Below are 27,630 nucleotides of genomic sequence, written 5' to 3'. Positions count from 1 at the left end.
GGGCATGGGCAATTAATAAAATAGAATAAAAAACTAAAAATATATTGGAGAACAGCAGTTACTAGGAACAATTAAAAATTCTAAATGCATTCTTCATTGTCTTAAGTAAATACAGTATTATAATAATTTACTTATAGTAACAGTATTTATTGGTTTTCAAGACAACAAAAACACTATACAATGCAAAACCCCATCTGCCCCATCCCTCCCCAAGCAAAGCACCCCTCTTATGTACAATACCTATGGAACATAAAATTAACAAAAATGACATAGCATGTACCCTAGACATCCATATAAACATCATGTATACACAAATGCAATTTCTAATGAATGAATGACTTACATATAGTATGTAATAGCGTTAATTTCGTCAACGAAAACTAAACACACATAATTTCGTCAACATATTTTTCACCTAAAAATAGACTAGACTCAAGTTACGGCGGACTTCTGTTCCTACGCTGGCGATATAACCCGAATTTTGACTTAAGTCGTATTTCCCCGTTAAAGTCGATATTCACATCAAAATACTTTGTACAGTAATTAAAAAAACAAACATTTGCGCGACCCGAAAGAAGCAATATTTTGTGTTTTCGCATGGACATTCATTAATGACGGACGGCAGAGCGGAGCTAATTCAAGCTTAAACACGGAAATGTGAGGCACCTGATGGCGAGCCAACCGGCTAATGGACGTTCGTTACTGGAGGTAACAACAACACAACTTTAAAATGGCTTATGCTGGCTAATATACTAGCTCATAGCATGGAGCCATAGTAGCCACTTGTTGATATACTGTAATTGTGTGTGAAGTTGTTTTTCATCAAAAACATGGGAGAACATTTTATGTAAAATAATTTTAGATCTGAAATGTTCAACATTATCTGTTGACAAAAAAATATACCGGGGTAAAATGATTGTCCTGACTAAAACTAGACTAAAACGTTGACAGTTTTTGTTGATTAAAACTAGACGAATAAAATAGTTTTCTTGGACTAAACTAAAGACTAAAATGCTAGATTTATAATAGACTAAAAATGGACTAAATAAAAAAGGGATGAGGTTGACTAGCTATGATAAAAACTAACACGCATGATTGAAACTGGATTAAAACTGAGACTACATTTTAAAATGACTGATATGAAAATTAACACTAGTATGTAAATCCGTTCACTCATCACATCACCAAGTGCATGCTTACTCCAGTCCACATATAGCTCTGTGATTTACAAAAAAAGCGTGCATACATCATTCGAGCAGTCCGCTGTAAACGTGATGCTAGCCCGATGCTAGCCGACCCGAACGTGTGTGTACAACCATAGCTCTTGAATTACGAAAATAAAAACGCTAACACGCTGTCCTTGCTCAAATCTTCAAAAAGATCATGGTCAGACTCTTAGGTGGATTCGCAGACTGACACAACACAGACGTAAAAAAATAACCTGGACTGCTCATTCCAAAACGAGAAGTGAAGCCGGCGGCAGCCAACTTGCTTTGCCACTCGCTTAGAGCACACCTACAGTAAGTTGAATACATTGACTTTGCATTGCATTGCATACTTTTCACGTTATTTTCAGCTTCCGCAGCGAAAATGCCAGTGTGTGTGGCGTACAGTTGTACCAATAAGTGTGGGAGAAGCTCTAAATACAGATTTCATCAGTAACAATGTAAATACAGGGAGTCCTCTAGATACATCGTTTTGACTTTACGGTGCCCGTGTGCACCTTCTTTTAAGTTAATTTCTCAAAGTAATCACGCCATTTTAAAGTTGTGTTGTTGTTACCTCCAGCAACGGAGGTCCATCGTGCAGGTCGGCTCGCCATCAGGCTCTGCCGTCTGTCAGCAATGAATGTTCGTCTGTAAACAAGAAATATTGGTTCCCGTCCTTCCGGGTCACGCAACTAAGTTTTTTTTAAATTACTGTACAAAGTGTTTGATGTAAATATCGACTTTAACGGTGAAATACGAAATTTGGGTTACTTTGCCAGTGTAGGAACGGAACTCAGCCGTAACTCGAGGACTCCCTGTATAAATTTCCTCTCATAAGGTATTTGTTCTGAGTGCTACTCAAAGATTGGTCTGCGTCATGTTGTCAGAACCATTATTGCTGTGAAATGGAAACCTAACTTCTGCAAGTCACGATTCACGATACTGAGATAATATACTCTGAATGGTTGATACAAACAATGAAGTTACCCCATTACCCCAGTTACCCCGTAAAACACTCACTGACAGTGTTTTCAGCAAAAAAATAACATAATTTGTCAGTAACATGTTACTGAGCATGAGTTGTGAGAATTGCTCCCAAGCATAAGTCCTGTATTTTTCCCAAAATTACAGGTGACTGATACTGATGATCAGAGGTGGGAGTAAGTCATTGCTTTGCAAGTCAGAAGTAAGTCTCAAGTCTTTGCCCTCAAGTCCCAAGTCAAGTCCTGAGTCAAGACTGACAGGTTGACAAACGCCCCCACCGTTTTCCAGGCCCTGGTTAATGACGTCCTCCGAGACATGATTGACAAGTTTGTGTTTGTGTATTTTTTCTCTCTCTTTTTGAGAGAGCTCAGTATTGTTTATTTGGTAATCTTACCGATTCGACATGTCATCATCATTGCTCTCTCTTTTTTTTTTTTTGTATGTGTGTGTGTGCAAACCGAATACTTCAGAATCTCGCTAGAGTTGCGAAGTTGCCAGGAGGCCCGAGGAAGGATCAAAGAAAAGAAAGAAAAGTGATATCCATCACCGACCAGACATCACCTACTACCCACCGGGTTACCAACCAGAATCTTTCACCAACCTCAGAAACATCTGTTAGTGTATCTCGATGACATTTTGATTTTTTCACAGTCCCTGTCCAACCATGTGCGGCTGGTGCTCCAAAGGCTCTTGGAGAACAGGCTTTTTGTCAAGGCCGAAAAGTGCGAATTCCATGTCCCCAAAACCACGTTCCTCGGCTACGTCATTGCTAAGGGTGAGCTGCACATGGACCCAGCCAAAGTGACTGCTGTCACAGAGTGGCCTAAACCTACTGACCGCAAGCAGTTGCAGCGTTTCCTCGGATTCACTGATTTCTATCGGAAATTCATTAAAAACTATAGTCGTGTTGCAGCCCCACTCACAGCCCTCACCTCCATTGCCGTTCCTTTCCGCTTGTCAGAGGAGGCTGGCACTGCATTCAGCAACCTCAAGAACCGGTTCACGTCTGCTTCTGTCCTTGTTCATCCAGATCTGTCGAGGCAGTTCATTGCGGAGGTGGACGCGTCTGAGGCGGGAGTGGGTGCCGTGCTCCCCCAACGGCTACCTGAGAACGGTAAGGTACATCCATGTGCCTTCTTCTCCCGTAAACTCTCCCCAGCAGAGCGCAATTACAGCATCGGTGATAGAGAACTCCTGGCTGTGAAAATGGCACTAGAGGAATGGCGCCATCTCCTGGAGCGTGCAAAATATCCATTTGTGGTGTGGACGGACCACAAAACCTGGAATACCTGAAGACAGCAAAGAGACTAAATCCAAGACAAGCTAGGTGGGCCCTCTTTTTTGCTAGTTTTCATTTCACTTTGTCGTATAATCCAGGGCCTAAGAACACCAAGCCTGATGCTCTGTCTCGCCAGTTCTCCACTCACAAAACAAAGGATAGTCCGGAGCCCATCCTCCCACCTGCTTGTGTCATAGGATCAGTGGATTCAGAGATTGAGGCATTGGTTAAGAATGCACAGAGCGGACAAACAGACCCTAGAGGTGGGTCCCAAAGAACTCCATTCGTCCCTGATTGTGTCCGCTCCCAGTTCTTGGATGGGCCCATGCTTCCCGTCTGACCTGCCACCCAGGAGTCAACCGAACCCTAGCCGTCCGGTGCCCATGCTTCTGGTGGCCGACTATGAAAACGGACACTCGGTCATTTGTCGCCGCATGCAAAGTTTGTGTCTAAAACAAAACATCTACCAGGCCTAGTTCCGGTTACCTCCGCCCATTACCAGTCCCCAGCCATCCATGGTCCCACATAGCACTGGACTTTGTCACTGGCCTTCCTCCGTCAAGAGGTAATACAGTCATACTTACCATAGTGGACAGATTTTCTAAGGCCGCCCACTTCGTTGCCCTAGCCAAACTCCCTTCAGCCACAGAAACCGCTAACCTGTTAATACAACATGTTTTCCGTCTCCATGGCATTCCCCTAGACATAGTCTCAGACCGAGGTCTGCAGTTCACATCCCTTGTCTGGAAGTCCTTTTGCTCTGCACTAGACATTTCTGTCAGTCCATCTTCCGCAAAACAATGGTCAGACGGAACGTACCAACCAACAGCTAGAAACCGCACTTGCTTGCTTGCATGTCACATGCTAATCCTTCCTCCTGGAGTACCCAAATTACATAGATTGAATATGCCCCCAATACGCTGCCTAACGCCTCCCTGGGCATGTCTCCCTTCCAGTGCTCTCTGGGGTACCAACCTCCTCTCCTTCCCTCCCAAGAGAAGGAGATAGCAGTCCCATATGTCCAGTACCACATACGGCGGTGCTCCAGCACATGGAGACGCGATCGCACAGCTCTGCTCCGTGCTTCGAGCTCCCGAACACATGCCTACCGCCGTCGCTCCCCCGTATCTCTTTACGCAGCAGGCCAAAATGTTTGGCTGAGCACTAAGAATCTCCCATTAAAGGTTGAGTCCAAGAAGCTGTCTCCCTGCTCCATCTGCCCATATGAGATCAAGCACATAATTAATCCATGCGCCATCCCCCTCAACTTGCCCGCCACTCTGCGTGTCCATCCAACATTCTATGTTTCGCAGATCAAGGTGTACTCTACCAGCCCGTTGTCACCGCCCTTGCCTGCGTCTTCCCCGCCACGGATGGGCACCCTGCTTACACCGTGAGCCGCCTTCTGGATGTTCGTTGCAGGGGCCGTGGCCTCCAATATCTGGTGGATTGGGCTAGTTACGGCCTGGAGGAGCGCAGCTGTGCCCCTTGTCGTCTCATCCTGGACTCATCCCTCATCAGGGACTTCAACCATCGTTGGGCGCCAAGTGTTGCCCCTAGGAGGGAGGGGGTCAGGGCCCCCGCTTCCTCCCTGTGAACCCTGCCCATTTGTTCCCTTTGTGTGTATGTGTGCGTGAGAGCATCACACTGCTGGGCGAGGCGGAGGAGACACAGCTGGAGCAGGAGCCAGGTGCACAAAATTACAATCAGCAGCCTACAAAAGCCAGCCCTGGACTTCAGCACCAGATCAACTCTAACTGTCACAGTCAGTTGCATCCAGCTTATTGACTGCCTTTGAGTAGAACTGTATTCTGATCAGCACTCTTTGCCTAGATTTCCTGCACCTGCCGAAGCCGTACCTTCGCCAGCCTGCTCCCTCGATCCCCCTTGGTTCTCCCGCTCACATCAGTCCACTAATTAAAAGACTCGCAAGTGACTCTCTTTGCCTCCCGTGTATGCACTTGGGTTCTCATCCCATGCCTTTGAACCCTAACAAATTTAAGGCACAGTCGTTTAAACAGGGAGAGTGGATTATAAAGTGGCATAGGTCCTCAATAGGAAAAGCAAGCAAGCCAAGCAACAGCTGTCAAACTACTGTTGCTAGCCAGGCACCCGACGCTAACACGAAAAGTTAGCTACTAGCCACGGACGCCGGAGACATAATTAATTAACTTGCGTTTTTTTTCGGGTCCTAAATTCGCTATTTAATATATTTATTATGATAATGGTGGTAGAAAATAAGTAATTTCAATAAAAACGTCGATAATGCAAGCCAAAATGTCAAAGGGAAGTAGTCAAGCTCACATTCACGCCACCATGCAGGCAGACTTCAAATTAAAATCCACCAAGGCTGTTGTATTGGTGTCAATGTATTATTCGGTCACTTTATTTTGAAGTTTGCCTTAGCGTAGTGTGTTTGCGCCTTTGTGGCTCCCTGACATGTCTGAATGACGGCGCTGTCAGCCCAGCTTGCGCACACACCGAGAGGAACTTACTCAACATATATTTTAATCTTTTTGTTTTGATGGAAGAAGCAAGTCTTTTCAAGTCAAAAGGGCTCAAATCCGAGTGAAGTCACAAGTCATTGTTGGTCAAGTCCAGGTCAAGTTTCAAGTCTTTTAACATTTTGTCAAGTCTTAAGTCGTCAAATTCATGACTTGAGTCCAAGTCACATGACTCGAGTCCACACCTCTGCTGATGATGACAGGACGATAAGTTAATCTTGCAAGTGAAGAGCAGCCAGCTAAGAGTAATATTAGCGCTTCTGATTCACTTGTCAGCGATGTCCACAATAATCAAGAGTGCCTGGATGCAGACCACCACTGTGTCGGCTCAACTGTCGGGACACCTGCACTGCCAGGGCAGGAAATGCACGGTGCTCTTTCCAAAAATAAAATTGCGTAGGAACTTCCGGTTTATGTGCTAATGCAGTTTCTATACTCTTTGCTGCCACTTCACTATCACTTACTGTAACTTTGACTCGTACTCCGCGCGTCCAACTTTTTCACTAAACTAACACCAACTAAAATTTACTAAGCGCGGGACACTACATTACTAACATTTAGTTATGTTTCCTGTTTTTACATAGTTTCACTTTTTTTAAGGGATAATTTTCCCATTTTGACATGATAATGTTCACGTTTTTACATAAGATTCACATTTTTAACTGATCATTTTCAAAAAAAAATTCATGTCAAGTTTCATGATTTAACGTAATTGTAAAACGTGATCGCTTTCATGTAATAATGTGAGTTATTTTCCTAAATACCAAAAAAAAAAACTCTTGTTTTGTATTTTTAATTCATCTTATTTTCATGACAAGATAAAATTTGTGCAGGCACTAGCAATGGAATTGTTATGCTAATGTAGTTCCTATGCTGTTATTTGCTGACACTATTTTTAATTTTGACTGTATCGCAACACTTTTTTCCTACATATTAAAAAAAAATCTTGTATTATATTGTAATTGTATTTTTTACTGCAATACATTTCATTTTTTGTTTTATGTCTATGCCAAGCATTGTGCGACTGGAACACCTAAATACAAAGTAAATAAAACCACTACTACCTACACTCTTGACATCGATGAATTAAGGGCTCAATAAGAAAACAACATAATCAAAGACTTACTTTTGTTTATTAATCTGTACCAATATACCAAATATTTACTTTCATCAACTATCATATACATCTCACAAAAGATCAACAGGTCCTGAATGTTGTAGAACTTGATTATAAAACCTCCAGGATTTCTTCTTTTTCTTGCTCATCTATGTGTTGTTCCGACAGTCTTTTATATTGCTCAGTGGCCTCAGCCTGTTCCTCCTCCCCAGCACAGAACTTTGAGCAGGTCCACTCTGGCAGAGAAGAGTTTGTGATTGGCCTCAACCCACATTGCTGCATTTCTGCAATCTTGCAGAACACGCCCTTCAACCGAGTCCTATAGAAAGGGTGGGAGTGGGGGTGGGGGGGTGGGGGGGATAGAGACAGACAGAGACAGATACAGAGAGAGAAGTAAAGAAGCTGTGTCGGTTTTGTTGTGTGTTTGTTTGGTGTTTTTTAAACAGTATTTAAAGGTATGGCATGGTATTTTAAGCCCTTCCACAGTTAACTATAGGCATATAGTGATGAAATCTTACCTTTGACACAATCGCGATGTCATTTTTAATGAAATATGAGTTATTTCGGTGGCTATTTTTCTTACCCAGAAGTCAAACGCTCGGTTCAGTGGCAGCCGCGCCCCTCTCATGACGTCGCGCAACGCCCACAAAACATACAGAGCAATGATGATGACATTTCCGAATGAACAATACTGAGCTCTTATAAATAAAAAAATAAAAAAAATAAAAAAACATACAGATTTTTTAAAATGGACTCTAAATTTCACGGGCTGCTAGATCTCTGCGTTTGGTCACGCAAGCCATCAATTCTTGAATAAACATTTAAACAAAAAGGGTCCTTGCCACAAGAAATCGTGGAAGAGGAGGGGAGCAGAGAGGTTAGAGGAAAGAAGGAGAAAGAAAAAAAGCACCATAGTGGGTCGCAAACCCCCGTTCTATTGCTTATGGGGCGAGCGCACTATCCACTACACCATCCATTCAATTCAATTCATTGGCGCAAATGTTTTACTTGTAGTTTACACCAGTGTAAGCCAATGGATTTTAAGCCAATTGTCATTTCATTGCACTTTGGCATTGCAAATGTGAAGAATTATTGATTGCTTTAAATTCATTTGGACAGAATGTTTATTGATAAAGGCTTCTTTTGTCATTATCCCATGGAGGGAGGTCTCTGAGAAAGTGGGCGTGCGTTTAGTTCGCAGAGGCGGTGCGGTGGTGGGGCCGCACGCAATGATGTCAAACCGTGCCAACAGCTCGTTTTCTCAGGTTGGGAGGGGCTGGTGCTTGTAGAGCAGAATAACCTAGAATTTCTCATACAGGGGCGAATGGAGGAAAACAAAACTTTGGTCATGTTTTTGGTGAGGAATTTTAACCTGGCTAAAAGTTCAAAAAAGTAGATTTTTCATGTTGCAGTGCCTTTAACTTTTCAAATATGCATACATTATAAATACTTCTTACTCTTACCTGTATTTGTAATTCAGTTTTCTCAGTCCACTTGCCAGGATTCAGTGACTGGGAAGGGTTTCTAAAATAGAAAAGACAATTGCATGAATGCAAAATAATCATTACAGTTTTTCTACATAGGTTTGGCACATTTCTTGAAACTGAAATGACATTTTCAAAACTGCAAGCTCATTTGGCTAAACAGATTTACATTTGTGCACAATCCGTTCATTAGCAAGAGCACATATCTATCTCAAAACTGGGCACACATGCTTCATTCCAAGTTTATTTCCCAAACAAAGAGTCGGTACTGTCAGAATTGCAAAGATCCTTCTCAATTGCTTTGGTTCATCTGCATTCACTTAGTAATTTTGCCCAAAAATAACCTGGATGATTTTGCACAACACTATGGATCATCTGCAAAAGATCATATCGCTCCCAAAACAGCTTACCCACAGTATGTGTCAAAATCTAATTTCTATGTCATACAAGTAGTCAGTGTCCCCACAATGCATCGTCCCTTTGGCATTGTGTGAGCACTGCAAGTCAAAATCATTAGATGTTTTGTCACAACAGCAGGGGTGCCGCTAACAAAATACAATTATATATAAAACTGGGTTTCAAAAAAATGATTTTACAAGAGCAGTTTTCAAAGTTCGCGGTTTGACATACTCCACTCACACTCAAGGGAATGGCAATTGTTTTTATTTACACAAGGTTACTTACACTTACACACTTACACAGGGTGCAACAACAGAAAGTGTAAGCCAAATTCTGTATATTCATGAAAAACTAAAACATAACTAAAATTGTATCTAGCGCACAGCAAGAACCAACTACTGTAACACTAACTACAGTCAATTCTGTGGAGTAAATTTGACTATTTAGCGTGGGACCAAATAGACTCAGTTTTTGAGTAATATTTACATTTGGAAGAGAGAGAGAATAAAGAATTGAAAAAATAAATAAATAAAAGTCACTCAAGAGTTGAGGAACGAGCTCACGATCTTCAGCTTGGGAGACAGCCGATCTCCTCCCTGAGCCACAGAGTTACTGCTGTGTGTTCGTATATCCCTCATGTCAGCTGGAATATTCATAACTCCAACAGACCAAAAGCGACGTTTTTGGTGTTCTCTTGGAGATAAGCAAACAGTAGGAGGGGCATAGCTCAGGTGGTAGTGTGGCAGTCTCCCAAGCTGAAGATCGTGAGTTCGTTCCTCCACTCTTGAGTGATTTTTTTCCAATTCTTTATTTGTGTAATAGTGTAAATATTAGCTTACTCTTACTGAGTCTATTTGGTCCCACTCAAAACAGTCACATTTACGCATAGAATTACTGTGCAGTCACTATCATCACCTTCCCCCTCTTGGCCATCGTCCTAATTTTCTAATCCATACGCTGCTCTCTGTTTGGCCAAAGGTTTTCATCCACGTCGCAGCGGATATTTATTTTCCCTTGAAATGCAGCGGGGGGGGGGGGGGGGGGGACTGTGTGAATGTCTCAACCAACCTCTACACTGATCCCCTGTGATATGCTTGACTAATTTTGACAATTGAACAGATGATTTTGCATATTATGGCCTACACACTGAAATCCCGCTGACATGTTTTGGAGAGGACAACCACTAGTCCAGTTCGGTCAGCAAGATGTATTGATTTGGAAAATGTGCTAAATGTGGGCACATTGTGCTAACTGTAAGCTAAATGTACACATTGCACTGATCCACTGAGGCAATTGAGACATATACTAAGACATTGGCAATTTGATGAAAGCAATAAAGAATGCCATTCAGTTGACACTAATTGTAAGGTGGTTTTGGGATTTGTCCATGGTATTTTGAAAATGTCATTTTAGTTTCCAGAAATGTGCCAAACCTATGGAGAAAAACTGTAAAATGGTCAATACGGGGTCGTTTCATTAACCTTGCCAGCAAGCTGGATTCTTATCCTGTACCGCTAACGCTGACACGTTGGCAGCCGACCTTTTTTAGGTTGGATCAATTAGGCGTTTTTAAGGGCGGGACGAAACCAATAAGGGCCGATTAGACGCTGCAAGTAATTCTGTTCTTGCAGAATTACTCACTGTTTCCTTGTTGAATTTGAACAGTGAGAGGTGCTTCGTGCATTTTTATCTGGTAAAAATGTTCATGCTTTCCCCTCCCCCCTAAGATAAGACAGAAGACGACATTTTTATCCATTGTCTTGATTGGTCCAATCTGCTCAAAATATTGTACAGCAAGTTCCTCCTTTCCCCAACGGATCTGCCGAGTGAAGTCGCAGATTGATAATGTGAAGAACTCCCTTGAGTGAATCACAATTATCAATCTTGTTTATGAGGTTAACGTTTCATGCAGAACAGGCACTACTGGCTCCAACATCATCAGCATTTCACTCCATGCAGTCACACTCTCCACACACATTTAACAGGCTTTTCATGGTGCCTGTTGCTATGCTCAATTGCTGGTATAAATTAATGTAATGTTGATAGGTCTGGCTCATCATGTTACATCAGTAAAACTCTAATGTACAATTGGTAACTTATGATTTCATACATTTACGTTGCACTATATAAAGGATATCACACAGATCAAAAATTATCAAGTTAAAACCCAATAGTAGAATTCCCAAAAGCACAAAAAAACATTTTTGCTAGTGACCAGTTCCCACATCTCTTGATCACCAAGTCCAAATTGCGCTTGGGCACATTTGGAATCGAGAAAGGCTATTTCTCGCTGTCTTGGTTTCAAAACCTACAATTTCGGTTAGTGACATTTGAAGTTGACGTTGTGTGAAATCACGTGACAAGACAAGACAAAACAAGACAACCCAACCACAATACTCTCAAATAGATAACAAACATACTTTGTTAACAACCATCCAGCCATCCATTATCTGAAACACTTTTGCATTTGATACAAATTTCCATCATGTTACAGTAACCATCACTTACAGAACAGGAAATGCCCAGGTTTCCACACAGGAATGACAATGGCATCTCTGATTGAAGCATCATTCTAACAACAACAAAATTCAAAAGCAAACTGTTAAAATACACAAGAACTATAATTTGAATAAAATCAGTAGGGCATGCTGCACATACAGGTAAGCTTGCAAGTGGGTTACATGATGCTGGTGGTCGCCATGTTGCTACAGCATAGAGGTCAGCCACAAAAATGGACTTCTCCTGTGGATTTCAAAGGTCAGCAAATGTCCATATATTATAAAGAGGAAAAGTATAGTCCAAAAACAATGTTTCATACCTGTGATTGAGCTGTGATATCTTGTCACAAATAGGACAATGAAAATGTCACCAATCTTTGCAATTCAAATTGCTGCGGCAGATCTTATGTAAAAGCAAGCCAAGAAATTGTTTAGATCATGAATTATAAAAATGATTAAAAAAAAAAAAAAAAAGACAAAATTGTGTGCGTATTTAATCTGAAATGTATTACCTTCAAATGTAATGGCATTTTTCACATGGACGGCTAAATGCTGTTGAAGCCTCGACGGCAGTGAAACAAACGGCAGCATGCTGTGCAGTGTTCTGTTGTAGGCTTTCCAACGGAGGGGAAAATTGAATGGTGCATCTGAAAAAAAAAAAACTATTTGGGTTACGTGTTTCAATTACAGTACATTAACTTTTTTTCCAATTAATTTATACAACATACATCATCACTTTTTACTGATAAGGGGTTAAAAGTTACCTAATGCAATAATTACATCATTAACCCTTTTGGTTCTGTATGTTTTTTTTAAGTACTTACCTACAGAGCTAGATAAAAAAGGCATATTTTCTGTTATAATAAAGATAACACAATAAAGTCTCCTATCTACTGCTGACTACAGCTAGGAGTGCTAGGCTAGACTGACCAGCCCCTTGAGACTACCGAGAGACTCAACTCAAGGCAACACAATTGCTCTGAAAATAGTAACTGCAGAACCACACGTGTCTTCACGTCAGTCTCCAAAACACCAGAAACGTCTCTAATAACGTCAGAAAATGTCGCTAGATTTTTTGCTAGTAGCCTCTGACAAAAGGTCACCAAGAAGATTAAGCAAGAGTCCCTGGTTATTTGTCGCCATAAGCGCACTTAGTTGATTGAAGTCGACAATCTCGCCAAATAGGTTATTCTATATACGTTTGCAGTAGTTATACTGGCGACCAACAAAAGAAACCATGCATTAACAGTTTCTGTGCATAACAAAAAATCAGCAACTCACCGTTAAACACAGAAAACCACAAAATGTCAGTCATCGTTGTTGTCGTTTTTGTTGTCTTCTCCTTGTTTCTCTTCATCGTCTTCTTTCAAGTACTAGCGAACCTTTTCTTCTTCAAATGTAATTAGTGGTTAGTAAATAACATTACTGTGGGTTGCCGCCACCTGTCAGACTGGATGCGTTACTTCCCGTCCTCACACCTCACAGTTAAGGCGTCCTGACAGGAGAGCCTGCACCAGAAGCGACCTTTCAGCCAGGTGCCTGTCACAATGATAGCACAACAGGCTGCTGGTCAAATGACCAATATATATATATATATATATATATATATATATATATATGTATATATATATATATACATATATATAAATATATATTGTAACGAATATTGCCCGTCACCCTCAATTTCCCCCCTTTATATATATATATATATATATATATATATATATATATATATTTCCTACTGAGTCTACTGGTCATTGAACACACCTTGCGACCACTGCAGAATGCGAGCGAGTGCTGGCGTTTTCTTTTGTTTCTCCGCAATAAATACTTTTTTCTTGTTACAAAAACTTGTTTCTAAAACTGAAAAACACACGTATGTTCTTCATGTGTTTTTTGTAAAACATGTGTTGTACCAGAGGATAAATTTTTTTACGGAGGGAAGTTCTTTTGCACAACACCGCACGGTGTTTTATGGAGAACTTGCCCAGCTGTTCATTTCGGATACAGAAGATGAGGACTTTAACGGATTTGTGGATGAGAATTGATCAAAAGTAACGTGAGTACATTGCTAAATACTTCAATAAAGTACAACCGAACTCAGTTTTGCTCCCGCTGCCTTTTTAAAAACATAAGCTAGGTATCTGTTAGTATAAAAGCATGCTATCGTATGTTAAGATAGCGTATGTTTTACCCTGCCTGCGCCCAATAATACCTTATGTGTGTGTTAAATACAGAAATAGCACAGGTGAGACTGCGCCTTTTAATACTTATGGTCGTGAAAATACGGTACATCAATAAAAATGAAACCATGTTTTGGCTCCCAATTCTATACCCGTAAATTAGGGCAGTTGTATATCAAAGTACCACTGAAATGTAACAAAATCATAAATTGAATTAGGATTAAACCTGGCTGTTAGAGTTGCCAATGATTAGTGCATCTGTAAGGACGAGCTGCCCAACCACCATGCCTTGTTCCAAGGGAGGCACACATCCATCTTGAAGACGATAGCTGATGACAGTGACAGAACTGTTGTCATCAAGTAGTACCACTGGGTCTGCCTGTTTTACAAATGAAGAAAAAAAACAAGTAGTCAGCAAGGAGATCATCCAAAAAATAGATTCGTTTACATGGCTGCCTTTAAGTTGGATTTAGAAAAAAGTAATTGGTCTGAGGTCTATTCAAATGATGATCCCAATATCGCATACAGTGCATTTCAGTCTACCATTATATTACTCTATACAATAAACATTGTCCATTAATAAAAGTCACAAGAAAATGTAAAGGTCTAAATAAGGCATGGATTACGAAGGGGATAGAGATTGCATGTAAAAAGAAAAACATTTTATACAAAAGATGTATTAAATTGAGAACTATGGAAGCTGAAATAAAGTACAAGACCTACAAAAATAAACAGTTGAATATTATACGAACAAGTAAGAAAGATTAATTACCATGCATTACTAGAACAGAATAAAAGCAACACATAAGAAATATGGAAAATACTAAATCATGTAATTAAAAATAGCTATTAAAAAAATATTATCCAGAATATTTTATAAAAGATAAAAATATTGTTTTTGAAAAAATGTCAGACATAGCTAATGATTTTAATGAGTATTTTGTTAATGTTGGCAGTAATTTGGCAAAAGAAATCCCTGAGCCAAGAAACAAACATAAAATAGATAAGCACATAAAAAAATGCATCCACTATGTGACTTAATGCTGTTAATGATACAGAAGTATTAAATGTTAAAATATTAAAAAATAGAAAGTCCAGTCTGCTTCAACATTGATATGACATTAGTAAAAAGGTTTATAGAATATGTTGTGCAACCTTTCACATATATATGTAATTTGTTGTTTAAAGTCGGTATATTTCCATCAAAAAAAAATAAAAATAGCAAAAGTTATTCCCATTCAGAAAAATGGAGAAAGACATGTATTCACTAATTATAGACCAATATCACTTCTGCCACAGTAATTATTTTCATATAGACTGGACAATTTGAGTGAAAATCAATATGGGTTTAGAGAAAAACGGACCACCTCAATGGCAGTCATGGAACTCGCAGAAGCAATATCTACTAACATAGGTAATAAAAAATTTACTGTTGGAATTTTTATAGATTAAAAAAAAAATAGCATTTCATTCTATAGATCATTCTATACTAATGAATAAATTAGAAAGATATGGCATAAGAGGTTTGGCATATAAATGGATGAAAAGTTATCTGGATAATAGATATCAGGACTTACAGTTTAACAATATACAATCAAAACACTGAAGATTACTCATGTAGACCCCCAAGGGTCTATGCTAGGCCCCAAATTATTTATATTGCATATAAATGATATCTGTTGTGTCTCAAAAATTGTGTTGTGTCTTATTAGACACAACTCTCTACTGTTCAGGAGAGAACCTGAAGCAGCTTCTGACTAGTGTGGAGAATGAACTAAACACATAAAAAAATGGTTTGATATGAACAAATTATCACTAAACTTAAATACTACAAAATTTATAGTTTTTGGTACTAGACAATCTACACAACAGGTCAAAATTATGGTAAATTCAATTGAAATAAAAAGAGGTATGAAAATAATTTTATTTGAGTAGTTATTGATGAAAAATTATGTTAGAAGTCTCACATAGATAACGTCAAAAGGAAAATGTAAAAAATTATAGGGATACTCTTTAAAACTAAGGATGTCCTAAATAAGAAATCATTATATTGCTCATTATTATTACCATATCTGACCTATTGTGTGGAAATCTGGGGAAACACAAATAAAACAAATACCGATCCTGTTTTCAAACTTCAAAAAAGAGCCATACGAATTAAAAATCAATCAAAATATACCAACCAGTGTGTCTACAAAAAAAGTGTCTACAAATTTTTTTTAAACAATAACAAATATTAAGCAAACCTGAAAAGATGTCAGTCACTTGCTGAATTAAAAAAAAAATGTTTTAAAGCAAAGTTTAAAAAATTACTTACATCAGACATGAGCTGTTAAAAATGTATATATGCTGTAATTTATTTGGATGTTTCGGTATGAGTGTAATGAAAATTGAATGAAAATTGAATATGTGAGTGCACTTGTAGATATGACTAGGTTTATACATTTCCTTTTGTTGAAATACATTACCTTATCATTTTATCAACATAAAACGAATAAGGGGTAGGACTAAGTTTTTAACTTCCTCCTACCCCTTTTGAACATATAAACTCTTCTTTCTTCCTATTCGTGTTTTTTCTCTTTTACTTTAATTTATATTTTAAACTTTTAATGTGTCTTTATGTTTATATGTTCAATAAAACCATAAACCAAAAAACCCCAAACATATATTGACTATGGATGACAATATGTTGCCAGGCCTGATGTGCGCGCAGTGTCATGAGTTTTCATCCAGACCCTCAAAATCAATGTTTTTTTCTCTTTTGTGTGTGTGGGGGGGGGGGGGGGGGGGGCTATCGCGATACCTGCAGCAAGACCGGGAATACCCAATATGGCGGCGCCCTGCTGCTAAGATAGAACTACCTCTATTTTGCTAAACCAAATCCGAAATTTAACCACCATATAACTTTTCTCTTCTCTCTTTTATACGGCATATTTGGAATACCACCCAGCGTGGAGGACTTCGAACGTTTCATCGATGGATACTTTTACAGCTGCGTGGTAGAGGTACCTACCTACGAGAAATCTTCCAAGAAGAGAAAAAAAATACTCATCGACGGACACTACTAACTACTACGGACTTCTCGGTCAGTATGCTGGACTCCATAAACAAAAAACTAGATCTCCTCTTCCTTTTCCGCGAGGACGTCAAGGAATTAAAGGTGAGTTTGGAATTCGTCGGCCAACAGGTAAGTGACCTCCAACGAGATAATGCCGAGTTACGTTCTTCACTCGCGGCTGTTTCAGCCGAGTTGGAGTCGATCAAAAAGGAAAATAAAACACTAAAAGAAACGGTTCTGGATGTCCAATCCCGTAGCATGCGGGATAATTTAATTTTCTCAGGCATATCAGACAATCCAGAGGCCGAGATAAAAAAAAAATTATGACAACATCGTTAAAAATTCCTCAGGAGACGGTAAATATTATCTCTTTTCACCGTGTACATCGGCTCGGTGCTTGTAGGGGCAACAAGCCCCGTCATATTATCGCTAAGTTCGAGCATTTTAAACAGAAATAATTTATTAAAAGTAAAGGACGGGAGCACAAAAGGGACCTCTTTCGGGATGAACGACCAATTCCCGAGAGAGATGAATGAGCGGCGAAAGGTACTGTCACCTCTCCATTCACACAAATCACATAAACCACCTAACTACTCTGATTCCATCCTATAACATGCCAATATTAACAAGCAGCTTACACAGATATACACACAGAACTGAGTTTATATTGTCTGTATTCATAAATTAGTTCTGGTTTCCTGGATTGTGTGTGGCGCTCGCTCACAGGCAAAAATAATAAAATGTTTAGACCATCTCTTAAAATTAAAAGCAGATATTCGTCTCCTTAAAAAAAAACACCTACAAAAATCAAAAGAAAAATTATTTATTGACAGGAATTTCAGTCAAATATACTCTGCCTCTTATAGCAGTAGACAAAGAGGAGTCTGTATACCCATACATAAGAATTTATTATTTATTTTAAATAATACAGTAACAGACCCAGAGGGCCGATACATTATTATTCAGGTGACTGTATTTAATAAAGTATATACATTTGGTAATTTATATGCCCCCTAATAATGATGATCCAGCCTTTTTCCTGATTTCAGCCAGGCGCCTGATGCTAACGCTAACACCTAGCTGCTAGCCACAAATGTAATTAACTTAGCTATTAAATAAACTTTCATGGTGGAATTATGGTAATGGTTGGAAAAAATATGTAATTTCAATAAAAACGTCAATAATGCAAGCTGAAATGTCAAAAGGAAGTAGTCAAGCTGGCGTTCATGCTACCATGCAGGCCAACTTCAAAGTAAAATCCCACCAAGGCTGTTGCATTGGTGTCAATGTATTATTCGGCCAGTTTTATTTTAAAGTTAGCCTTAGCATAGGCGGCATGTGTTTGCAGCTTCCCTGACATGTCTGAATGACGGTGCTGTGTCAGCACAGCTCGCACACGTACACACACACACGCACGAGCACACACTGAGACGGGAAGTAATCGTTAACATACATTTTAATCTTTTTATTATGGTGGAAGTAGCAAGTCTTTTCAAATCAAAGGGCTCAAGTCCGAGTGAAGTCAGAAGTCATTGTTGTTAAAGTCAAAGTCGATTTGCAAATCTTTTAAAATTTTGTCAAGTCAAGTCTAAAGTCGTCAAATTCATGACTTGAGTCAGACTCGAGTCCAAGTCACGAGTCCACACCTCTGCTGCACACCTCTGGTCTAGATCCAAAGTTATGATTCAGATTGGTATAGAATTAAGCCTCAGGACCAAGGTAGGTTTCCCGTATCCAATTTGAAAAAGAAACAGCAAACTAAGATTTGTTTTCCCTAGTTGACGATTACCTCTACAAAAGATGCCACCTCCTGAAGAACCAAGTTCCATTCCAATTGATCTTCAGTGTTGAATCGTTGTGTATAGTCTTCGATTTCTTCAGATAACTCCTGCATGTTTTGACAAAAAGGCGGACAGGGGGAAAAGTATATTAAAACAGAACTAAACACCAAACTATTTCCAGCAAAAATACATTGTATGTGCCAGCACTAGTCGAAATGCTCTACTCCAGGGGTCTTTTTTTAAATTGAGCTACATCTTGGCTACTGATTAGTGCACAGGTCAATCAATTTGATACACACTTATACACACAAATTATCCTTTATCCTATGTTCCTATGTTATAATCAGTGTTGGGCGTAACACATTACAAGTAACGCAATACAGAATTATAATACATTTAGGCATTACATTTACTATGATTGTACATCGTGTAATTTCTATTTCTTAATTATTGTAATATTCATACTATGTCAAACAAAAAAAGAAAGTTGTTGGACAAATATGTGCAACATAAATTCAGATGTATAAAGGAACGTATGGAGTTCCACAGGACTCAATTGTGGGTCCTCTGATATTTTCATTGTATCAGGTGCCCCTGGGTTCTATCTTACAAAAACAGCTGTGGCTGTTTGAAAGTGCTCTTATAAATATAGAGTTGAGTTCAGTGATGGGAGTCAGCGTCCTAACTGCATTATTTGCAATGCCAAGTTGAGCAATTCTATTACAGCACAACTAAAGGAACACTTCCTTAAGATATGGGGAATAAGAACAACAATTTCTGAATTCAAGGTGAAGAGAGCTGGATTCAGTGAAAAAGCTACTATAGGACCAGACCGATTTTCGCCAGAAAAAAATACAGATTACTGATTAAATTTTTTTACCAGCACAGGCTACATTTTACTGCATTTGCAGGTGAATTGGTCGCAGTTTCGAGTCCTGTAGTTCTAGTTTGTCTATAAAAATCGCTCTAAGTATGCCTCTGCAGAGGAACTAATACTTGTAATCCTAATCCTTGTGCTCCGGCAATGAGAGAGCCACTGCCGTGGCAAAGGAAAAAAAAAAAAACATGTTCCTTGAGATCACACTGCTCCCACTTCCCAATTTGAGAAGGACTTGATTAGATTTACACATGACAAAAACAAAACAAAACAAAAAACACTCTAATAATTAGAGATCTGCACAATGACTCATATCCGTGATGGTTTTAATGTTGCTGCTGTGTATCCCCCTCCCATTTAGAGCAGCAACGGCTGTGTAACTAGGGGACGCCCTGTTATAAAAAAAAAAAAAAAAAACAGGGCTCAGGAGAGTGTGCCTCAGAGCAGTAGGAAATTGTAACCGTGCACATCTCTGTCCGTTCTCCTCGCAAGCAAAAATAATATAAGTCTTTTGTCTTCCTTCCTTGTCTGTTGTTTATCAAATGTTCTAGGTTGACTGAACCTGACACAAGGCAAACTCGGTGCTACTTAAGCCACACCAGCTAGTAGCAATGAGCTTCGCCTGGATAGCTAAACATGTTACGGAGTTGTTATTAAGTCAGTAATCATTGCCTCCACGGCAGCAAATATGATACACTTCTGTATCATCAAGTATTGTTTTTACGAAGGGATTACTAAGAAAAGATGGAGAAGTCATGCTAATTGTTCAACTAAGACTAGACTGACACAATCATTAAAAGTGGAATTAAGTGCTTGGTGATTTTTTTTCCAGATTTTTCACATTAAAGAGGAGCATATCCAACTTTGAACAGCAATATAGCAGGCTAATAAAAAGCGGCTGGAATCTGGAGTGGAAATATTAATAGTGAAAAAAAGAAAAAAGAAGAAGAATGTTCCGGCATGTCATACGTCAACCAGGAGGAGTGTTCTATAAGGTTAAAAGTAAATTAATATAGCTATATATACACAGAATAATGCAAATACGACTGTCTGAAATAATGTCTTGTTTTTCAGTACCAAGTTTACATTTTGATTTTTGAGGTCTGCACAATAAATGCTTTCAAAATTACAGCTGATCTTTTCTTTTTTTTCTTTTTTAAATCAATTTAGCTTTACTAAAAGACCATACAACGCACTCAGAAATACAGTACTAAGTTTAAACAGAAATTTATATTTGTGTTAAAAATACCCCACTGAAAATGTTTCTAGACAAGAAAATGTAGTTATCTGCTATGTACATTCTTAATTTAAGTAATAAAAATGGTTGATTATATTAAAAAGAAAAACATTGTTCATTTGTTATACTGACATATTTTTTATTGTTTAACAAAACCCTTGTTTCATGTCCCTGGGATTAACCTACAAAATATTGCTCCTCAAATGAAATAATTGAATGCAAAAATGCTCTGCAAAGCAAAAAATATATATTTTGAGCCTTTGACTGACAGACAACCAGTGCTGTCTTACCATTTTAATCAATGACAGTGTCATAACTTTGTGATAAGTTTTTTTTTTCCATATTAAAATAGGGATTGTACGGAGCCCGCCAGGGGACATCATGAAAATATTTAAGATTGCAAGTTAACGCAATACTTTGCAATATATAACGCAATGCTATTGTGTTTTACAGTATTGCAATACTATTGCGTTATATTGACATAACTATTGCATTATAACGCAATCATTTGCGATATTACGCAAAGCTATTGCGTTATAACGCAATGACTTTTTCCACTTCTCGTCATTAGCAGCAGCCTTGGCTATCATCACCACCATGATTGCTTTGTTAAAAGGAACCCCGACTGTAATGATAAGTTTGCTTTATATTATTTGTTTGGTTGGTACTAACATAACTATGAGATACATTTTTCAAAATTCATTTACAGTTTAATACATTTTGTAGAAACTTTATTTGTACATACGCCGCCATTGTTATTTACGTCGCAACGAATTCAGTGCGTAGTGACAGAATGGCTGGCTCTCTGCCGAGCAATGTGAAACGCCTATAAAGAAAGCAAGGTAAGCCTCGTAGCGTTTCTAAAGTAAGAACATGCGATCAGGAGAGTCACCCTCTCCCACGCCGTGCTCTGGTCATTTACCAGACGAATTCAAGAGTTTTGATCGTCCCTTTAGGAATGCTACGGAGGCTTACGTTGCTTTCTTTATAGGTGTTTCACATTGCCCCTTGACGGCTAAGCGCATCATGCGTCCACCACCCGCTCCACGGTTCACGCGGGCCCGCCTGTCACGAGCACTTGAGTGGAGTTTCGGGGGCACTGCGGCGATGCAGTTCAGGTCAAAATGGTTTGCGTGTCCTGCCTTGTATCTTCATTAGAGAGGATTTTGCGGCGAACGAGTTGCCCAACGGCTGTTTGTGATGTCCTCAATAGTGCGCATGCTTTGTAATGCTAGAGACAGCACGCACATATTGTATTGATGCCTCAACCGTTAGCCCAGTCAGATTTTTGACCTCCTGGACACCTCTAATGCAACTCCAGTAGAACCTCCACACCCACAACCACTGAGCAGGTATGTATGTGGGAAATGCAGGGAGATGCCCACACTTCTGGAGAGGAAACAAGAATCTCAACACTGAGTAGTCGATGCAACACATGGACCTCTTCATACTTGAAGATGGTGTACTGCAAATTTCCAGACTACTCTGGAATGATATACGTGTAAACTCATACATACACATTTTTTTTTATTGTGCAATAGATAACACCTCAATAGTTACTGTGAATTATTTTTGTTATGTGTGCAATAAAAAGTTTGTTTGATTACTAATTTAATATATGTTCTGATCTGAATTACAGACATTTACTCAATTTCATATAAACTATTCCCATGAACATGTTGCCATTTTGAATGAAGCTGAAGCTTTGACGTAGAGCACGTTGGAAGACATCTGTACATTTTGTGGTATTATGACAATATATGCATAAATAAGAATTAAATGCAAAATTACTACAGAACTGTTTATTCAGTGTAAAATCTTTAGAGTGTATACTATTTACATTTGGTGTTATATATAATTACTATACATGTAACTGCTTGGATGGAAGTGGTAGAGGCTGGCGGCCTTGTTCATTCAGATGGCTACCCAGCAGGAAAGAAAATAATGCATTTTAGGAATTTATAGGATTATGTTTAGTGCTTCTTTCAGAACCACATAGTTACAACAGCATAGGTAGATCACAGTGTCTACCCGCAGTAAAAAAATAAATAATAATAATATAAAACCCAGGATGCAGAGAGACAGGAGCAAACAGTTAATTTGTTCTCAAAGTATCAACAGAAGGTCACCTTACTCAGAAAAGAATACTAGAACACAAAGTAGCCACAGAAAATCACTTTACTTTAAACAAGAAGAGACTTGTAAAAAGAAAAACAGCCGGATAACTGAAACTTCCTGAATGATGTGAGTGGCAGGAGGAGACAAGCAGCAACGTGGCAAGAACACAGTGAGTATAGCAAGGGAATCTTCCGGCGCAGAACAAAGGAAGAGGCTGTAGACCAGGGGTGGCCAAGTTCGGTCCTCGAGAGCCACTATCCAGCCTGTTTTCCATGTCTCCCTCCTTCAGAGCAGCTGAATCTAATGATCAGCTCATCAGCAAGCTTTGCAGAAGCCTGATAACGATTCTAATCATGAATCGGGTGTGTTAGGCTGCGTTCACACTGCAGCTCAATTCCGATTTTTTCACAAGTATCTGATTTATTCATGTAGTGTGAACAGTACAATTACGATTTTTTCCCACCTGACCTGTTCCTCTTTGACCTGGGCCTCTTTCGTATGTGGATATAAATCAGATATGTATGCACTGTGAACGCTCATCCACACGCATCCGATTCATACGTCATCAAAAGCTTGGAAGGGAGACTACTGACACGTTTGTGAATATCTACAAAGCTGTTTTGAGTAACGGTGTTAAACTTTTATTTGTCTTTAATTCAATCACACTTGAAACATGAAGCATACAGTTGACATGTGTGGCGATAGTAGAAAGCCCTGCAGATGGTTCTTCACGAACGGTGATGATGCAACGTCATCTTCGGTAGACTTCATAATGAAATGAGGAAGCCCCAAATATTTCTATTACCTCTTCCAATCTCGCTACTCTGGCGACATGAGATGAAAAAATAAGTCAGACGGATTTCTGTTGCTGTTTGTAAACACCACATTCAAAACTGACGCACGAGGAAACCGAGGATAGCAGCCAACTAAGAGCGAGCGTAAAAACAGTCCACCAACCAGGAGCGCGGGCGTTCGCACAGCTGAATTTGCATAATGCATGTAGACAAGACACATGAATCGAACTCCTAACACGTCCGTGAAACGAGTCCACCAGTCCACCAATCTGTAGTGTGCATTGGCACAGCTAAATTTGCATATGACACAGATAAAAGTCGCTTGCCTCGGCGGCTTGGCTGGCGGTAAAACGTTGCGAGTCGGCTTACTTCCATGACCAATCCAACGTGACGTTGTTTTGGGTGTACGTCACTCAGCGTGTGCTCTTTGCCCATGCGAGTTGCATCACGAGCGCGTTGCGTTCACATTATATGTCACATTTGTTTTTGTAATTTGAACAGTACATAAGAAGATCGGCTTTAACAAAAAATCCGAATTGGGCATCACGCCCTGCAGTATGAATGTAGCCTCAGCGGAGAGAAACATGGAAAACAGGCTGGATAGTGGCTCTCTAGGACCGAACTTGGCCACCCATGCTGTAGACAGCCAGCTAATCAAACTGATGAAACTCAGGTGTGTAAGCAAGACTCTTGACTTGTTGCTGCTGCCCAACTTCCTTTGACAGAGAAATCTGCATCCCTGCAATTGGATTAAGTATTGTCAATCAATCAATCTTCATTTATAAAGCACTTTCATTACAAAAATTGCAACAACATTTTAATTGTAGCATTAAAACCATCAAGTCTGCTTATCTGTGAACCCTGGCCAAGCCCTATGTTGTACTGTAGACATGGAATTTAGCATAATGGGGGAGAAGAGTTATGTTATGTAGAGCCTTGCGCTAGGTTACCCACTTCTCGGACTTGGCATCTGCCTGTCTGTGTGTATACATGCAATAACCCAGTATCAATCTATATATTTTCTTACGCAAACTACTCACCTGTCCGACAGTGACTCCTGCACTATGGTGGATGCAGGAGGCTGCGGTCTCACCCACCGACTGTGGTAATGGGGTCAACATGATATTGAAGAAGATGCATTTATACACGTTGTGAACACAACCAGCACGACAATAATATTTTGTGTTTGCTATAAATCATTTATTTTGAAAAAGGTTAACATTTTTTTTAACAGTACTCCACTGTACATACATAAGCTACACAACATAGGCTTGCAAAACATTCGCTGTGTAAGTAGGAAAAGTTTGCGTCAATAGACAAACCGTTGAGCTGTATTGACGCTAGTGTCATACAACTTTACATGTTTAACAAGCTTTATAAACTATAGTTCCTACTCAAAAAGTAAACTTTAGTTACCTGTCCAGCAGAAACTTAGCGACCAAAGCATCTGTCTTCAGACCTCTCTGCTGCTTTAGCAAACACCATCGCTGAAAAGATTCGCCCAAAATGACTTTTGTTTGACTTCGTTCTTTCATTCCTTGTCTCCTACGTTCAGCAACCTCAAAAACAGTCTTTCTTTTGCGGCTCGGTGGTCCTGTATCTTTCTGTGCCATTGTTGGTTAACTTTGAACACACACGCGAGGAGCTAGCGACAGTAGGAAGAAGCTACACCGCCGCCGCCGCTGCTGCTGCCTCCACCACGCTAGTAAACACTGTTACGTTAGAGGCCTACGCAAACTACGTACTCGGGGGCACATACGCAAGATGTGTGTTCGACAGGCCAGGAGCTAATCTATAACGAAGCACCTTCGTTATTGATTGGTTAGAATCTAACATTCCCCGCCACGTCCACAGTTAATCAATACATATATATTTTTTAAGTATAAGTACAAGTCTGTTACTGGTTGATAAAGCAATTTGAAGTGAATCACAACCTCTCTAATCAGACAACTTAGTTCGTAGTAAAATCCTCTCTAATACCTTTAAGTGTACAGTGACGCTGGCAGGAGCATGAATAATGGTTTGGAGAAATGTTTATGATCTAGAGAAGTCCGATTGCGAGGACATACTTCGCATGCAAAGTTATAAGGTATGTACGAAATGTTTAATTAACTAAAAGTGAATTAAAAAATCAATCCTGGTGTCGATGATAGCCAAGCCTGTTACTAATGACCCGGTAGTGGAATCTATCCTTCTCTCGCAAATAATTTGCGTTATTGCGCAATGTGTTTTGAAAAAGTCATTGCATTAAAACGCTAGTTTTGCGTTATATCGCAAATTATTGCGTTATAATGCAATACTTACTTCAATATAACTCAATAGTATTGCAATATAACACAGCATTGTGTTATATTGCAATCTTAAATATTTTCGTGATGTCCCCTGGTGGGCTCAGTACGATTGAACATGATTTCAGTTTTTTTTCCTTCATATTAAAATAGCGATTGAACATGGTTTTAGGGGGTGGTGTTGCGTTGATGTTGGTGTGTATGTATATGATCACAAGATCAGTAGATTCCACCTGATAGAAACTAAAATGTATTGAATATTTACTAACTCTATGGATTTCATAGTAATTAAAGCTGCACAATAAGGTCGAACTGACAAATACAAATCATTTTGTGACTTTGAAAAGTCCGAAAAATTTAGTTTTTAGAATAAATACGTCATAGATTAAAGTAAACAGGAGCTGATGAAGATACGCACATTTAAAATACAGTTTTTACATTTTGGTTTTAGTTGCCCTTAAAAAAAAACAGGTGTTCGTGTATGCAATATTCCAAAACCTTAAATGCAATTACATAGCTAATACTTTGCATGTTAATGAACTATGAGAGAGTGAGCATGGCAGAAATCGAGAAGTGGGGACAGCAAGAATAGGATATTAATTTGGTGATTACTCTGTCGCACAATTACTACTTATTTATAATGTTAAATACAATCCAGTCAAAAGGTTGCAGTTTTAATTTTTTTCGTACCTTCACCAAAACTTTGACCAAGTCCATCTTGTTCAGCAGTAAACACACAACTATATATCGGGCGTAATATCGAAGCTTCTTCACAACTAATTCTGGCCTAAGAGAAGAGAAGACCAAGAGAGGTTAGGCATACAATATATTTCAATACATGCCACTAATAATTTTTTTACAATCTTTTGAATGTATAATTATGTAAGTCAGACAATTTAAAAAGTATATTTGTATTTTTCCCATAATACAGAGAATTGGGGGGTGGGGGTTGGGGGGTCGGACAAGCATATAAGAAAGTAAATATTTTACAGTGCATGTACATTTACTCATAATTAGCACCACAGTTTTGTTATCACGCACGATGGCGTATTAGGGCCATGTATAAATATATATATTTAGAGGGGGGTTAACATTCTGAGAAACACAAATTTACGGAAAAAAAAACTTGTATATTTGCGACATTATAAGTGAATGACTGAGAACAGCAGATTCAACACATCAACTTAGCTACTTGTACAAAAAAAATACAAAAATGTATGAATGAGTAATTTAAGTTATTTTTAACAAATTCATTGAAATGCTTGATCCTCAGGGTGTGGTCCTTCGCAAAGCGAGGGGTCTTCATCGCTGTCTTTACCCAAGTGTGAATGCTTAACATGATTTGGTTAATCTCTGCTAAAGCAATTACTTCCTCCTTATTTGAAAACTCGATTGAAAAGTATTGGCACAAACATAAGAGTGTGCCTCATGTAATTCTCGCAATAGTTTTTTTCTCTCGCAAATCTGCGATTTTATTTCTCATAAATTTGTTTTTTTTTTCTCACAAATTTGCCACTTTATAATGTCGCAAATATGCAGGTTTTTTTTCTCGTAAATTTGTGAGTTTTTTCACTGAATATTACCCTGCCCCCCCCCCCCCCCATTTATAAATATTTTTTTTACGAAAGCGCTATATAAATAAAGGTGAGTGTAGTTGAGTAGGATGAGGGATGAGTACCAAGCCCCGGTATCAAACTGGCCCCAAGGCTGAATTATTAAAAACTGTAGTATTGATAAGATTTACCCTGAATATTTCTGATAACAGAAAGTACTCTACGGCTATATGAATATTATTTTACCTTTTACCTCTCCTTCCTGATT

The 27,630-nt window shown here is 39.1% G+C and overlaps 2 protein-coding genes across 8 annotated transcripts in view; one reads left to right on the top strand and one right to left on the bottom strand.

The window, feature by feature from the left end:
- LOC147162361 (uncharacterized) overlaps positions 1–6,478 on the top strand; it is a 37,890-nt gene extending 31,412 nt beyond the window's left edge. Inside the window, exons 3-4 of the mRNA XM_086096921.1 lie at positions 3,223–3,306; positions 4,785–6,478. Coding sequence (XP_085953047.1) covers positions 3,223–3,306; positions 4,785–5,068 — 368 coding nt within the window. The 3' untranslated portion in view covers positions 5,069–6,478. The remainder of the gene's footprint in view (positions 1–3,222; positions 3,307–4,784) is intronic.
- The window catches only part of scai (suppressor of cancer cell invasion), a 139,479-nt gene that overhangs the window by 50,249 nt on the left and 61,600 nt on the right, over positions 1–27,630 (bottom strand). For 5 of the 7 annotated variants that reach the window (XM_086096914.1, XM_086096913.1, XM_086096918.1 and 2 more), the window contains 3 exons: positions 26,500–26,596; positions 18,504–18,602; positions 13,883–14,035 (listed from right to left, as the gene is read on the bottom strand). In XM_086096914.1, coding sequence (XP_085953040.1) covers positions 13,883–14,035; positions 18,504–18,602; positions 26,500–26,596 — 349 coding nt within the window. The remainder of the gene's footprint in view (positions 1–13,882; positions 14,036–18,503; positions 18,603–26,499; positions 26,597–27,630) is intronic. The other 2 variants (XM_086096917.1, XM_086096919.1) reach the window with 1 other exon arrangement.

Source organism: Leptonotus elevatus, chromosome 15 (assembly GCF_054856555.1).
Source record: "Leptonotus elevatus isolate MCC_2025b chromosome 15, RoL_Lele_1.0, whole genome shotgun sequence".
NCBI lineage: Eukaryota > Metazoa > Chordata > Actinopteri > Syngnathiformes > Syngnathidae > Leptonotus > Leptonotus elevatus.
Note: the sequence above shows the minus strand (reverse complement) of the source record. Positions and strands in the feature narration are given on the sequence as shown.